The 17,128-nt window shown below is 37.9% G+C and overlaps 1 protein-coding gene across 1 annotated transcript in view; it reads right to left on the bottom strand.

Annotated features, from left to right (window-relative positions):
* Positions 1 to 6,442: 6,442 nt before the first annotated feature.
* Positions 6,443 to 17,128, bottom strand: part of LOC21406352 (putative tRNA (cytidine(32)/guanosine(34)-2'-O)-methyltransferase) — a 34,806-nt gene continuing 24,120 nt past the window's right edge. The window contains exons 7-12 of the mRNA XM_024169179.1: positions 9,370 to 9,430; positions 9,230 to 9,282; positions 8,444 to 8,536; positions 7,976 to 8,039; positions 7,439 to 7,546; positions 6,443 to 7,109 (exon numbers count right to left, since the gene is read on the bottom strand). Coding sequence (XP_024024947.1) covers positions 6,868 to 7,109; positions 7,439 to 7,546; positions 7,976 to 8,039; positions 8,444 to 8,536; positions 9,230 to 9,282; positions 9,370 to 9,430 — 621 coding nt within the window. The 3' untranslated portion in view covers positions 6,443 to 6,867. The remainder of the gene's footprint in view (positions 7,110 to 7,438; positions 7,547 to 7,975; positions 8,040 to 8,443; positions 8,537 to 9,229; positions 9,283 to 9,369; positions 9,431 to 17,128) is intronic.

Here is a 17,128-nt window from a genome sequence, read left to right as displayed (position 1 = left end):
CGGGCTCGGGCAGCCCGAATTTGACATGTCCACCCTTGCCCGCCGCCGTCTAACCACCGTATACCGCCATCCGCCGGGATTTTTTTGAATTTTTCCGACCAAGCCCGAACTGCCCGACCCGAAAATTGCCCGAAAATTGGGTGTGCCCGAATTGCCTGACCTGAAGCCCGAATTTTTGAATTTTTTTGAATTTTGCCCGAATTTTTCCCGCCGGCCCGAATTGCCCGACGTGCCTGAATACCCGAAAACGGCTAGTTTTTTGAATTTTGCCCGAATATTGCCCAAAAACCCGAGTTGCCCGAATTGCCCGAAAACCCGAAAACGGCTATTTTTTGAATTTTTACCCGAATTCTGCCCGAAAACCCGAGTTCGTGTGTTCATTTCAAATTGTAGTATATATATAAATATAATATATATATATAAATTGTAATACTAATATATATAAATAACTTAATATTAAAAAAAAAGTTTAAAAAATTCGGGCAATTCGGGCGGGCTCGGGCCGTCTGGCCGGGCTCGGGCCGCCGAATACAAGCCCACGGCCCATTCAAGGTGAAATTCGGGCTCGGGTGGGCGGCCCGAAAATCTCGGGCGGGTCGGGTTCAGGCTCAGGCAAATCCTCAAGCTTTTCGGGTGGTCACGGGCGGTCCATCCAAAGTTCGAGTACTAATCACACGTTGTGCTGTCGAACTATAATGGAAACAATATCAGTAGATAGAATATTATATTGAAAACACTGCCGGTAGATCAAATGCTATATTAAGAACACTACCGGTAGATGGAATATTCTACAGGACTCTCATTTGGGATGCAGCTGTTAAATGTCTGGAAAAATTTAATAATTAATAAGTAAAATTAATTAAAGGTTTTTTATAATTACGTCGTTAAATTTACAAAAAAAAAAAATATAAGTTCATTTATAATTTTTTTAAGCTTTGATATTAATTACGAGAAACGTTTATAAAAGAACATGGAAATTCAAGTCAATGGTTGACTTTTAGATAAATCAATCCATCTGTAACGGTCCAAAAATCGGGTCGTTATAGCAACAGACATTGTTAATAACCCGATACATGACTAACAAGTTAGAGTAATGAGAATGTTTTATTTTATAAGAACGAATATTAGAATTGATGCTCATATATATATATATATATAGGAAATTTTAGTATTAACTCTGAGGGTTTTCAATGTAATAAGAATAAGAAAATCAAAAAGTGAGTAATGAATTTTCTACTAAGCATTGTATGTTGACCCCAATTTTATAAGAACGAATGTTTTATTTTTGAATGTTTAGATTTCCTAAATTTTTAATTAAACTTTAAGTTGTCACTGACCCCAATTTTAAGTGGTGACACCAACATTACAAATTAAAGTTAGAAATTGTAGAATGTGTGACGAGTCACGGGTAGAAAAATTATTGAATTGTATGTATTGAATGATCATGCTAAAAAAAAAAAAAAGATCTGTAAGTTGAAAAAATGTAATTTATTAATACGAGAAATACTAACATTACTTTTTTTATCACTTTCTGCGTGAACAATTTGACAACGCTAGCATTTCTCTTACTAATACATACCATTGTTTTCACAAAATAAAATCAAAATCAAATGGCATTTCGGAAAATGTGCAAGCTCGGGGGGTGGAAATGTAATTAACAATTTCTATATTAGATGATCAATCTAAGCGCAATGATAAAAGTAACATGTTTGTCTTCATAATTGCTTTAGAATTCATGGAGATCTTGAACGCAAATCGTGCCCCCTTTTTTAGTTGAAATAGGAAAACAATTAAATGGGCAAAAGTCAACATCTATCCTTGAGTGATATGTGTGAAGAGCAGAACCATAAAAACGACTCCTGGGAAGTTCATTATTATATCGTTATCATAAAATAAGCCTCTTAAATTCACTGTTTGAAGCTTCATTTTCCTTCTCAAATAACCAATCAAGTCCAATGACTAGAAAGGATGCACTTGAAATTGGTTGATTCCATTAATAGTTCATAATTGTATTTTAAGTTAAACTTTTCTTTTCTTTCCCAATTTTCCTATTTCGGTGAGAGGTCATTTCATGGTGCATTTCGTCTCATCAAAATATCCGACTTTTTAAATTCATCCTTCCAAAAACTATTTTATGTTCGAGGAAAAAATAACTTTATCTCCATCTCCATATTTTGCACTCAATTTATGTATATGCAGTTTATTTATGCATGAACACTCTGCGTTTGGTTTAAGAATTCATACCATAATTTGAATTATAATTTGTGATTCATTATAATTTTTTTTTATAAAAAATACACATAAATTAAGAATAATTCTAAATCACAATTTTAAATCTATCAACTAAACGTCTTCTTAACCACGCACGAAAGATACATAATGTAAAATGTAAAAGTATATGTGTATATATCCATACATATATAAAAGCGGAAATAGCCGCTTCCGTGGTTTTGTCCGCTAGCGACGAAACTTTTCGTCCCCTAAGTGGAACAAAATGTTTCGTCTCTGTTTTTTGTGGGCAAAACTTTTTTTTTTTTAACGTTCTTGATTTATTTTTTTAATTTTCTTCCCTCTATTTCTTTGGGTCCTTTTCTTTTTTTCTTTACTTCTTTAGTCCCTCCTCATACTTATTTTTTTTTCTCTCCAGTTTATTTAATCCGATCATTTTTCCCACTATATATTTTTTTTCTCCTTCTTTTTAATGTGATCCTTATAAATATTTTTTCCCTAATCATCCTGTTCAAATAATTTCTTCCTCACCTAAACCTTTATTTGTAAAACATTTTTTTTACGCTCCTGATTTTTTTTTTCTTCCTTTTTTTCCTTTACTTCTTTAATCCCTAATTTTTGTTTTTTTCTCTCTCCTCCTTATTTATCTTACAATTTCTCCACTATACAGTATTATTTTTCCCTTTTCTAATAAAATCTCATAACTATTTTTTCTTTAATTATCCAGTTCAAATAATTTCTTCTTATATATGTTCCTATCTAAACTTTTTTTTTGATAAAGCTACCTCGAATATATTTTTTATATGTACCTAAATAACTAATCTTCAACATATATATAACAACAATTCTTTATCCAATGGATCTTCCTCTATTTTCGCCTGTTTTTTGTATTTTGTTTTAATCTTTAGTCCTTGATATCGTTTGGTCCTTTTTTTCCCTCCTCACTTTTTTACTACTTTTTTTTTTCTTTTATAATTTACTCTTGTTAAAATAAATTTTGTCAAATGCACAATTGCTTAGACATTTTTTTCTTTTAGTCATTTTTTTAAAGTAACTCTCACAGTTGTTTCTCCCTAATTGCTCTCTCCAAATAATTTTTTTTTTGTTCAAGGTATTCCTTCCTAAACATTTTTATCATACAACCTTTTCAAAGTAATTTACTACCTTTTTTTTTTCTTTTTATATATGCCCCATGAAAGTTTTTTTTTTCCCTTAACTAAACTCTGACAGAGGAATGAATAAGTACAACTAAATATTAGGAAAATTTTTAGATTTTCCATTCAAAAGAAAAATGTAAGAAATGCAAGCGCTTATAGCTAGTATATGTATATGTATGTGTATGTGTGTGTGTATATATATATATATATATATGCTGCTTTTTCTTTGGTCTTTTTTAAAAGAACCGCTCATCGACATAACATGTAGTTATAAAAATATAACATGATAATTATTAAACATAACATCAATATTAGAGAGAAATATCATAATTTTTATATGATTCACTAACGTTAATGTTACGTTTAATAATTATTATTTTTTATAACTACGTATTGCGTTGGAAGGATCTTCCACCACCGTGAGGACAAAAGAAAAGTCCATATAAAAGGTCTTGACCAAGAGTGCACTCCAAGTATGGGGAACTGAGAAGCTTTTAATGAGCAGCATTCTAGTCAAAAAGAACCCTTACAGAATACAGAATCTTTCACAGCGATTTCTTCTGCAAAAGAGACGAACAAAAGCAAAGGCCAAAAAAAAAAAAAAAAGTTGAATTCCCTAATATTCACGCCAATCCCACGTACCGGCCCCTCGCAAACATATTCAAACAGATTCTCTCTATTTCATATACTCTCTTTCTTTGATCCAAAACAGAAGTAGTCAGGTCTATGATTTCGAGAATTTTGATTCTGAACAGAATTAATATATAGTTGGCAAGATGGCCAAAAAAAGGAGAGAGGGTAGGACCTAATTAAACGACAACATAAAAAGTGATGCCCTGATGAGAAGGGTATCAAATGGTTTTTGTCTCTCTTTAAAACCTCATGTATTACATCCGCTATTTCTTCTCTTCCCTTGGTGGCTCCACCACACTTTCTTTTCCTTTTGACCAAACGCATTTCCCTATTCAAATTAACTTTTTCTGATCGGTTAAAATTTTCCTCTTGATCTCCGTAATATACCCCCACTGTCCAGTACTAGTGCTTGAGGTAAGCACAAAATTTATTGCAACATAAATAACATAAATGTTGAGCGTGATTAAATATTCTTTTTTATAGTATTATTTTCAGTGTCACATATAAACATTCTAGCAAATTTCTATACGGATTGTTCAATTGTGATGTGGTATAGTGTTTCCCAACGAAAACGCCTCCTAAAGAAGAAAATAAGAGAGAAGAGAAGGCAACAGTTTAACAATTGATTCGCTAATGTGTCTGCATCGTGTTACAAATACAATTACATGATCGGGAAAGTTACCCGAAACTGAAATCAAGAGATTTCATAATACAAATAAAAGATGAAAATTTATAAAATATTTCCTTAATATACTATTGCTACAAAATAAAAAAAAAATTACTTATTGATGAATTATTACGAGTATAATACGCCATATATTGTGCATGCATGGTTCATGCACGTATACGAATAATACGTACCTGTACGTAATTGCGTGAACGAAATTCTTTACTATTTTGCTATTCAGTCAAACAAGCTTACACTTTCTACAATAACACCACTCCTGCAGCCTATATTATATATACATTATACCATCTCTCTCTCTCTCTCTCTCTCTCTCTCCCCAGTAAGGAAAACAGTTCTCTCTCTTATCCCTCCGTTCTTTTCTCTTTTTCAACACATTAATTCATCATTAATAGTCCCTACCACCGGTCCAACTGTCTTCTCTTCCCATATAAATTTTCCTTCCTCTCCTGTGTTTTCACATTTTCCCGGCCTCTTCTTTTATAAACATCAATTTCCAAAACCCTCGCCTTTCCATATATTCTCTCAAACAGAAATACACGGCTTGCCAATATTTTCTTAATCATATATCCCAAATCTCATTATTGGGTTAATTTCTCTCAAATAATATTTTCCAAAAAAAAATGTCAAGGAAAGATAGACGGGTGTGTTTCAGTCCCGATGTCAACGACAAGCCGATGAGCGACTTTCTCAAACACAGCGCTTCAATCCGAACAAGGGAAACTAGTACTGGGCACAAAAGGGTGGCCGCAAGAATGTGGAGTTTCAAGCTTCCCAAAGACTCAAAATACTACTCCCCTATAGAATTTCTTCGCGGCCTTAAGGCTAAAGTCGCAAGAGCAATTTGTCTAGTATCAACGCGAAGGTCATCAGGTAAAGTTTCGGCCTCCAATCTAACAAGATGTCGCTCAGTATCAGATCCTATTGATTCTCATCGAGCTGAAGCCTTAGAAGATTGTATTGAGTTCTTGAATTCTTCTGCTTCTTTGAAGAGGACAAATTCAGTTTCTTCAAATTACTAGTTGCTAGCTTTAGGGGTTTTGTGGATTAGTAGGTGTCATGTATATGAAAAGGGAAATTTGTGTTTATGATTTATGATGTTAGAAAGCAAGTAAAAAATACATCTGTTTATTTCTTTGTTTTTCATAATCCTCCTATGTACTTATGGTACCTATATCTATATGATTCACCCATTTGGGTAATGAAGTTCCATAAAGTGTTTCACCAAAGATTTTAATTACCGCAAAGCAGGTTCTTCCTTTCATATTAATGCTTAACCATTGACAAAAACATAAGAATAAAATAAAATGAGCTGACATTAACAATTTATAATTTTGCACGAACTTATGTTTAGAAGTACCCAAAGAAAGAACGAAAGAAAAGAAAAAGATTGTTAACAAGAAATAACGGTTCTTAAACATGTGAAAAGAAAAGATCCTGTTTGATATATCACCACCCGACAACTCAAAGATACTGACTGTTCTTTTTGAATATTGAGCAAGGCTGGGCTGGCCCTGGAGTGTCGTGCCACCATATGTCTTGTAATCATAGGAAATGTCACTGTCAGGACCACTCTCAGTTGGCTTAGCCAATTTCTCACTTTCTTTTTCACCCAAAACTAAATAAAAAATTAAATAATAAGAAAGATAAGAAACCAAAAACAAGAACTTATTTATCATCTAGAATGATGCAATCATAAATGTGTCAAGCGCAACAAAATTGTCACGTAAATGTCGGACTCAATAATTTTATCTTTCATCTTGTGACGGTATTATTCTACAGCCTTTTGTGCGTGCGTAAGGAAAACAACAATGTATGCCTTGTTCCAATCTTTTGACCCAATTGTATAGCCGAATTTGCTAAAAATCTACAATTAGCATCAGAATACAAGAACCATAATAATAGACTTATAATTGCAGATCCCACTGTTCTATCCTAGCTGATCTTGAAAGCCTATAATTTGAAAGCTGAATAAATAATCTCTGCCACAAAACACTACATAATATGATCAAAAGATTTAATTGGCAACACTAGGGATGTAATGAGCAATGTTTCTTTCAAAAGTACTAAAGCAATCATAGGATAAAGACATATCCGGTAGTAAATCAATACAATCATTTAAAATTTACTGGCCTTTATAAAAGAATGAAAGAAATGGAATTATCAAGAATCTAATGAAAGCTTTTCAAGCTCTCGGATGCCCTGATTGGAAGCTTTCTTCAACTCAAGAGCTCTCTTATAAGGAGGGGCAATTGGGGGCTGTACAGGATCCAAGCTCTGATACGTCCCTTCTGCAACTTTGGGCAGCGGATATGAGCGGTCGGAATCGTACCCACTAAGGTCCCCACATGCTAGAAACGGAATATACACCTTATTTGGTCCTTCTAGCCAGGCACTACTACAATCTGCCTCAAAAAGTTACCAAAAGAGGTAATGACATTAATCATAAGGTGTTGTTTGGATAATAGGGAGGAATTTATTTACCAACCCTCTGAAAATCAGAAATTCAAAACTAATAATGCACAAAACCAAGATCCAACACAAGATTGAACTTAAAAGAGATGGGCTGAGCCCCAAGGGTCACCATAGCTGTTAGCCACCAGTAATCATGCAGGAGATCCCAAGGTTCAACCTCGGGCTCATGACCCAAATAACATAAAGTTCTAGATAAAGCTTAGGAAATTAGTACTTGAAAGATACCGATTATAAACTCGCTAGGGCACGACGGTATTACCTAAATCATCTCCTCCAGAGGGACTTCCAACCTTTTCTAGGAGGCGATGAAGATCTTTTGGGTTAAAGCCTTCAGGAGGGGAATAATTCTCACAAACTGCAAATGCCTCTGTATAACACATGAAATAAGAGAGTTTTCAATACAGCAAGTCAACCACTAACCAACTGATGAGGAAGGAGAAGAATAAATATAGAAAGTAGACTATCCTACGTCACCAATATCACTGGCATCCTAGAAATTTTAAGAAAATCCATGGAAGCAATGTCCTCTGTACCAAACTGGTGGATATTGAACATGGAATCTGAATTATAATTTATAACGGGCAATTCTGACCCAGCCTAAGGTTTCTTAACGGAGAATAGTTTAACATAATGAGCCAGGAACTTTGCCAGACAATTTTCCCAGTAAAGGGGTGGCAAAATTCCTTGCTAGGAATTTAAAGAACCATTCAAGATGTTTTGGATCCGAAATCATAAAAAACTTGAAAGAACAAAGGATATAACTGTAGAGAAAAAGAAAAAGAAATCAGTATGTTACCTATGCTGGAATTGCGGCTGCTTTTTGGTTTTGCAAAAGTCACCGTAGGGAAAAATAATTTCAGCTGCAACAAGAAACTAAATCAAGAAGTGAATTCTAGGTAATCATGGTCATCGTTCTCTATAGAGCCTTTTCCAAACAACACAACACTTGAACCTTTCAGGAGGAAAACTTGAAAGAAACAAATAAAATGAGACTTCTAAGGTATGTTAACAACACCGAAAATGATCAACTGAACACTCTGCTACAATATGAGCTTTGGCTCAGAACAGTCTTGCCTACTAATTCAAAAGTCCAGAGAATACTGATCTATCAAAACTACATAAACCTGAAAACCTTGTATGCAATTATAAAAAGACAACCAGGCTATAAGAGGGGTATACACAAGCTTAATATTGAAAACATTGCACATATTATCTATTTTCAGTTCGGACACAAATTTGGAAATTTCAGCAATAATTCAATTACCTGACAGTATAGAAGACTTGTATCTTTTCCCCGAAATATTTTAGCAATAAATTGACCACCTTCTCTTAGTACATGAGTAACTACTGTTAAACCCTGCATCAAAAAGCCACCAACTTTATCAATCTCATATTGCTTCAGCAAGACTCAAAACGTTGTTGACAACTATTGCACCCACAACCACAAAATAATAAATAAGCAATAAGCTTGACAAATATTCAGTAAAAAATACAGTGTACATAGAAATATATACACGCCAAGAAACAAAACATAAAGGGGAATTAGGTTCAGATCACGAGGGCAACATTCTTTAACCGTCTTATAAGTCAATAATCTTTAAAAGTAAAGCAAGATCATCCACGTCAGTATTTTATCCCAACTATTTTCGGCTTATAATAAGCATAAAGGACCTTGAATCACTTATCCAATAGAACTCCAGAATAATTTTTAGGTTAGAGAGCTGATGCTTTGTAGTCACTTATCCAATATGCTTTGTAGTTACAATCTATAGCTTCTAGTCTTCTACCAGTAAAAACGAAATATGAAATAGCAAAATAGACAGGGACAATAGAAACTTGCCGCAAGCCAACTAAAACAAAATGGATACACCACATAGTATTAGTAACATGGAAGATCTATGTTAAAGAAACTGAATAATGAGTCACAGTAATAAACACGCGCATTCTATGTTTTTCTATTCCTAAAAAGGAATACTATCTTCCAGAATTAAAATAATTTGTTCCATTCTAAAACAGGTCTTGGTATAATGTATGAAACAAGAAAACTTACTGCTAGTATGAGTTGTGATTGAACGAACTCATCCATGTCATGAAGCCCAGTAACTATAGATCAGCACAAACGCAAGTTAGCATAAGTAGAAGTTATTGCTAAAGAGGTAATACACTGCAATTTAAAACAACTAAGCGCACCATCAGGAGCACCATCGCACACAACCAGATCAGCCTTGCAACCATCAAAATGTCTGATGACCTGTAAAAAGGGATAAAAGAAAAAGGAGATAAACTAAAGGATAACAGCACTAATTTTCCAGCATAAAAATTGTTCTTTTATCTACTACAACGAAAACATCCAATATCACATTATATGAAAGGATCACGGATAAAAAGACAAAGCACGGGACATGAAACAAAAATGTCTTATAATCATTGCATTAAGTGCATTATGAACGTATATATTTGGCAATTATTAAATAACTGTATTTCTAATTCTATTATGCCATTAGTTCCCAACGTTCATCACACTTGTCCTCAAAAAAGGTAAAAGTGATTGAAATAAAATGTAAGGGTGCGCAACATCTCTTAAACCAAAGTCAACAGCCCATTGGCACACTTATAGAAACAAAGTATTACGTAGGTTGATGCGGAGCTTATCCCTTCTTACTAGGCCAAAACTCAAGGAATTCAACATTCGTATTCAAATCTCAATCACGACAGCCACGACGACTGCTGTAATCACAACCTGGGATTTCATAACAAAACATATCATAAAGGTTTAGGTCCACAAATGGACCGCCAATACCACTAGAATGAAACTAAAAATCATACACATCCTACCATGCCAATGTTTATCCTAAATACTATAAGCATCAACTCTTGTTCAAACACAACAAACCAAATTCATAGAAATTAGGCATTTCATGTAACATAATTCATAAGGTCATCTTCAATGTAATTAGAACTATATTAACATCATAAATAACGCAAAGTCATATTCACATATCATATATCATGGTTCAAATTATAGGAACAAGTTATACACACATACAAGGATATCCATAATCATAAACAAGGTTTGCATGTGATCTCAAAGTTCATAATGTAATAGTATTTGAAAGCGACATAACATGCATCCTATGGTGTGCATTTAAGAAATCCATAAACGACAACTTAAGAGAAATTAATAGCATTTACATAGGCAAGTTCACACAATAATGCGCACTCAAGTTAGACTTCACTTGTGTTGCAGGTGAGGACTTTACTTATCTTAAATCTCAATATTTTTCAAACCTAAGCTCTTCACACTTTGTTAAGTTCATGAGCGTTAATTAGGTGCTCACCTAATATAATACACAATTTCCCATTAATTTGAGCTTCAATTTCCCGTTAGTGTGGAACAATGTGTTTTACACGTGTATAGACTAAATTAGGAAAGTTTGAATATAATAGTTAGTTTCCCTAGAATTAGGTTGATTTGGTTAGTTTCCTTTTTTAGTGTGATATCCCACATATTATGGGATGTGATTGCCATTTCTATAGGCTAGGGCTCCTGTATATAAACCGGTTGTAATTGTCATGTAATATACAATTCCTTCAATTTTTCCTCTCAAATTTCCACATGGTATCAGAGAGCCTTAGGCTCTTTTTCTGGGAACGGAAACCCTAGCCTTCATCGCAGGGTTCTCTTTTCTTTTTTTGTCCTGTTGCCGAGGAGTTTTCTAAAACTACGGAATTGTACGAGCTGTACATAACTGTACGGATTTGTACGGACTGCCCCCTTGTTTCCTGCCCTGCCGCCACTGCTGCCAGGAAGCTTTCGTAAGAGAGTGCCTGAATTGTATCAACCTTCATCGCTTATATTTTACTTGACTCAACCGGCCTTAATTGCCTTGGGACTGCTTGCTTTGATTGAGGATGTCGAAGGTGGCAGAAACAACAGCTACGATACAATCGGAGAATGCAGAAATCGTTAGGCCTCAAGCTAGGGAATTGCAGAACATTCATGCCGCATATAGGCTGAATGGAAAAAACTATCTTAAATGGTCCCAACTTGTCCGGACTGTGCTAAACTGGAAAGGAAAAATCAGCCACATCTTAGGGACCGGGCCAAAACCAGAAGATCCACAATTTGGAGCGTGGGATGAGGCGGATTCGATGATCATGGCATGGCCATGGAACTCCATGAATCCAGAGATTAGCGATACATGTATGTTCTTGGCCACTGCCAAGGATGTATGGGATGCAATTCAAGAAACGTACTCCAAGGCAAAGGATGCTGCCCAAGTCTACAAAGTCAAAGTTAAGACAATCGCTGCAAAACAAGGAGATAGGATTGTCACTGAATATGCCAATCAAATGAAGGCTCTGTGGCAAGAACTTGATCATTAAAGGGTGATTAAGACCAAGTGTCTCGATGATGCAACAATTTTGAAGGAGTTTATTGAACAAGATAGAGTTTATGATTTTCTTATTGGACTCGATCCAGAATTTGATTTAGTTAGAATTCAGATTCTTGGCAAACAGGAAGTTCCAAGTTTCAATGAAGTGGTGGCACTCATCCGAGGAGAAAAAAAGTAGAAGGGAATTGATGCTTAAACCAAAGGGGACTGACAGTTCGGCTTTAGTTGCTAGTAACAGCAATAAGACAGCCACAAATGCTGAAAAGTGCCGGCGGTCGAGAATGGGAGGATCAGCCAGCCAAAGACCCAAAACCGTGACTACAAAGACACTATGGTGTACCTACTGCAAGAAGGCACGTCATACTCGTGAGCGGTGTTGGAAATTGCATGGAAAACCACCAAGCCGCGAGTGGGGACAAAAAGGAGAGCAACCGAGGAACAATGGACGAGCCCAGATTGTAGCAGTGCAGCCGCATGGAGGGACATCACAAGAGATGGGAAATCTCAGCCAAGAAGAAATTGATAGGGTGAGATCACTTATTGGCAATCTTGAAAAACCATCAGGTACTTGTTCACTAGCGTATTCAAGTAAACTTCCCTTCTCCATTGGATTAAATGTCTCAGATATAGCCTTTACCAGCTCCTGGATATTGACTCGAGAGCTACCGACCATATGACCCATTCATCAAAAAAAATTTCCTCATATACCCCGTGTCCAAGTAATAGGAAAATAGTCACAACCGATGGATCATTAACTCCTGTGGTAGGCATAGGTGATGTCAAGATAAGCCCGTCGCTGTTGTTAAAAAATGTTCTTCACGTCCCTAGGCTAACCACAAATCTTGTTTCCATCCAAAAGCTCACTAAAGATTTGCACTGTAAAGTGATTTTTAATCATAGTTATTGTATATTTTAGGATAAGGATTCGGGGAGGACGATTGGACATGCTAGAGAACGGGATGGGCTCTACTATCTCGAAACACCAAGTCAATCCAACACTACCAAGGGCATAACATCTCATTCTCCTGTCTCAGAGTCTTTTTCATCCAATAAAGAAAAAGTCTGACTTCATCATTGCAGACTTGGACATGCATCATTTAGGATTATTAAACTTTTGTTTCCTTCTTTATTTAAGGGTCTAGAGGTTGAACATTTTCATTGTGAAGTGTGTGAACTTGCTAAACACAAACGTGTATCTTTTCCAATTAGTAATAAAAGAAGTTCCATTCCTTTTGATCTTATTCACAGTGATATTTGGGGCCCTTCCACTATTTCCAATGTAAATGGAGCTAAATAGTTTGTCGTTCATTGATGATTATACTCGAGTTACCTGGATCTTTTTGCTTAAACAGAAATCCGATGTTAGCACTATTCTTCCAAATTTTTGTTCTATGATAAAGACTCAATTTGGGGTCAATATCAAAAGATTTAGGTCAGATAATGCTAAGGACTATTTCAATCAAGTCCTAACTCCATACTTCCAGAAAACAGGAATAGTACATGAGTCCTTTTATGTGAGCACTCCACAACAAAATGGAGTAGCATAACGGAAAAATGGTCATCTCCTCGATTCAACAAGATCCTTCTTGTTTCAAAAAAAATGTGCCTAAATCTTTTTGGGGAGAAGCGGTTCTTACAGCCGCCCATATCATAAATCGTTTGCCTTCTAGAGTCCTAGGATTTAAAAGTCCAATGGATGTCCTTTCCAAGTTCTATCCAAACCTACACACCACAAATAATCTTGTTCCTCGCATATTTGGGTGTGTGGCATTTGTTCATGTTCATTGTCAGAATCGGGAAAAATTAGATCCAAGTGCTATTATTCCCCATCAAAAAGGTTCTATATCTCAGCTGATGTGACCTTCCATGAACAAGAATCCTATTTCATTGTTCCTTATCTTCAGGGGGAGAATTCAATAATGGAAGATAAGGATAAGGCAGATTTTTTGCTTCTTGATCTGCCATCTTCCCCACTTCCTGTGTCAAGACAGCCTAGTCCCATGGATGTTTCTACCGAGCCTACTGAAAATGTTCCTCCCACCGAGCCCACTGAAAATTCAAATCCTGAGCCTCCTGTAAACCCACCTACAAATCCGGCCCTTGATAGTGTGAGATTTGGCAAAGGCAAGTCAAGAGACCTTCGCGCCAGTTGCAAAGATGAACACCGTCAGGATCTTACTATCACTAGCTGTCAGTTTTAATTGAAACTTACAACACTACGATGTGAAGAATGCCTTCCTTCATGGGGACTTAGAAGAGGAAATCTCTATGAGCATCCCACCCGGGTTTGAAGGAGTTGAAATGGACAAAGTATGCAAGTTAAGGAAAGCTTTGTATAGATTGAAACAATCACCCCGTGCCTCTTTTGGAAGGTTTACCAAGGTAATCTTAGCCACTGGATACAAGCAAAGTTAGGGAGACCACACCCTCTTCATCAAGCACTCAGAGTCAGGGGGAGTCACAGTAGTCTATGTAGACGACATTATTGTAACCGGGAATGATAAGGAGCAGCAAGTCCTAAAATAATGTTTAATCAAAGAATTTGAGATTAAAGATTTGGGGAGGTTGAAATACTTTCTTGGGATTGAGGTCGCGCATTCCAGACAAGGCACATTCATCTCATAACAAAAGTATGTCACCGATCAGAGAAACCGGAATGCTCGCAAGCAAGCCGGCCGCAACACTTATAGAGGCAAATCATAAGCTTGGAGAAGCTATTGAAGATCGAGCAGTAGACAGAGAAATGTATCAAAGGTTAGTTGGGAAGCTCATCTACCCTACTCACACTCGGCTAGATATAGCATATTCAGTAAGCGTCATCAGCCAGTTCATGCATAATCCCAAGGAAATTCACCTTTAAGTTGCCTACCGAGTGCTCCATTATCTGAAAGCTAATCCCGGGAAGGGGATCATGTTCAAAAGAGACACTGAGCTCGTTCTTGAAGCGTATACAGACGCAGATTATGTAGGTTCTCCCATGGATCGGAGGTCTATTTCAGGTTATTGCACATTCCTTGGAGGCAACTTGGTAACATGGAGAAGTAAAAGGCAAAATGTTGTAGCCCGATCAAGTGCAGAGGCAGAGGTTAGAGCAATGGCACAGCGTGTCTGTGAGTTGTTGTGGCTGAAAATTATAGTGGAAGACTTGAAGATTAAATGGAGTGGACCAATGAGACTCTACTGCGATAATAAATCAACAATCAGTATTGCACATAATCCGGTGCAACATGACCGAACTAAACATGTTGAGATAGACATGCACTTCATCAAGGAAAACTAGAAAGTGGGTTGATCTGCACACCATACGTCTCCACAAAGAGTCAACTAGCAAACGTTTTTACAACAGGACTCAATAGTGCTACCTTCCAAGAAATTACTACCAAGTTGGGAATGAGGGACACCTATTCACCAGCTTGAGGGGGAGTGTGGGAAATATGTGCTAGAGATGGGATAAACACTTTAGGAATTGGATAAAACACTTAGAGGATGTTTGGTAGAGGGATTCGTTCCCTGATTCAAATCATGATTCGTGGTTCGCTACAGTATTTTCTCTCACAAAAAATTCACATAAATTAAAAATGGTTCAAATCACATAGTTTGAATCCTCCAACCAAACGTCCTCTTAATCCCTAGAATTTAGGGATTCGGATAACAGGAAGTTAGGATATTAGGATATCTCTTCTAGGAAGTCTCTATCTCCTCTTATCTTCTTATCCATTATCCGTGTATATATAGCCCATTAGAGGCTTTTGTAAATGCGATTAATAAAATATAATCATTTATTCTTTTCCACAACACCTTTTCCTCCTCTCACAGATTCCACCTCACCAGCCTCCACCTCATCCCTTGCTGCCACATCAACACGAACTCTTCTAGGCCTTCTTCTAGCATAGGTGAAACGTAATGGGGGTCCAAGAGCCCCATCAATACCCCCAGCCCAAAGACTCACCTTGTCCGCAAGGTGGAAATCTGGGAAGGCTGCTTGTATGCGGTCGAAACTCTCCCAGCTATCCTCATGGTCGGGCAGCACATCCCAATGGATGAAGACCTCTAACTCCGACATGGAACCGCAAGACGCTTGGCAAACTCCTCGCAGTGCGGACAGCCGAACCTGGAGCTCCATATCTGGAGTGAGTTATGGCGGTAAAGCATCATCCGGAATAATAGAGCCCATGGCACGTCGCAGTTGCAGCACATGAAAAACAGGATGGATGGCAGCCGACTCTGGGAGCTTCAATTGGTAGGCGACCTAGCCGACCTTGGCAAGCACTTCAAATGGACCATAGAAGCGAGGCGCAAGCTTCTCATTGCGATGTTGTGCCAGCGATTTCTGTCGGTAGGGACGGAGCTTGAGATACACCAAGTTGCCCACCTCAAAGGAAACATCGCGGCGAGAACCATCCGCCCGCGCCTTCATCTTCTGCTGCGCCCGCTACAGTTGCTGCTTCAGAAGGTCAAGGGTGGCATCCCGCTCTGCCAATTGGTAATCTACAGTGGACACAGGGGACAATCCCAGTCCATATCGCACCAGAGGAGGGGAGTCACGGCCGTAGACGGCGCGAAAAGGGGTCATTTGTGTGGCGGTGTGAAAGGAGGTATTGTACCAATATTTAGCCCAAGGAAGCCATTTTGACCACTGCCGAGGTGCATCTGATGAGAAACACCATAGGTAGGTCTCAAGGCACCGATTGACCACTTCGGTTTGCCCGTCCGTTTGAGTGTGATAGGCCGCGCTCCGAGTCAAGGTAGAGCCTTGATGCTTGAACAACTCCATCCAAAATTTACTCCAAAAAATCTTGTCGCGATCGGAAACAATAGTGCGGGGAATTCCGTGTAGCCTTACCACGCCACGAAGGAACTCATCTGCCACCGTCGTTGCAGTGAATGGATGCTTGAGCAGAATGAAATGGGCATACTTGCTCAAGCGGTCGACGACGACCAGGATGGCATCGAATCTTGCTGACTTGGGCAGCCCTTCAATGAAATCCATTGAGAGATCATCTCACACTTTGTCTGGAAGGGGCAGGAGCTGCAGCAATCCCTCGGGAGCCAAGGTCTCGTATTTGTTTAGCTGACAAATTGGGCACTTTGCGACAGGCCTCGACATCCTTTTTCATCCCAAACCAATACCAATCAGCTGTCAAACGTCGGTAGGTCTTGAGCACACCTGAATGTCCTCCAGCCACCCCGTCATGATAGGTGTGTCACAAGTCGGTCACCAGCCAAGAATCGCACGAGACCACGACTCGACCCTCTCTCATGAGACGTCCTTGCTGCAAGGTGAACCCCGGATGAGCCCCTGAATCGGCTTGGAGGTCCGCAATAATGCGCGAGAGCTTAGCATCCTCGGCATTGTGGCGGTGAAGCTCCTTCGAGTCGAGCTCAAAAGGTGCTAACAGCAACAGGAGTTCCACAAATGTGGGGAGGCGGGAGAGGGCATCCGCGGCCTTATTCTCAAGTCCGGAACGATACTGAATTTCAAAATCAAAGCCTAATAATAGCTTCGACATTCAACGTTGGTGGGTTTCACTGACAACTCGTTGGTCCAGCAG

The sequence above is a fragment of the Morus notabilis genome, unplaced genomic scaffold (assembly GCF_000414095.1).
Source record: "Morus notabilis unplaced genomic scaffold, ASM41409v2 Scaffold5, whole genome shotgun sequence".
Classification (NCBI taxonomy): domain Eukaryota; kingdom Viridiplantae; phylum Streptophyta; class Magnoliopsida; order Rosales; family Moraceae; genus Morus; species Morus notabilis.
This window is presented reverse-complemented; position numbering and strand designations above follow the sequence as displayed.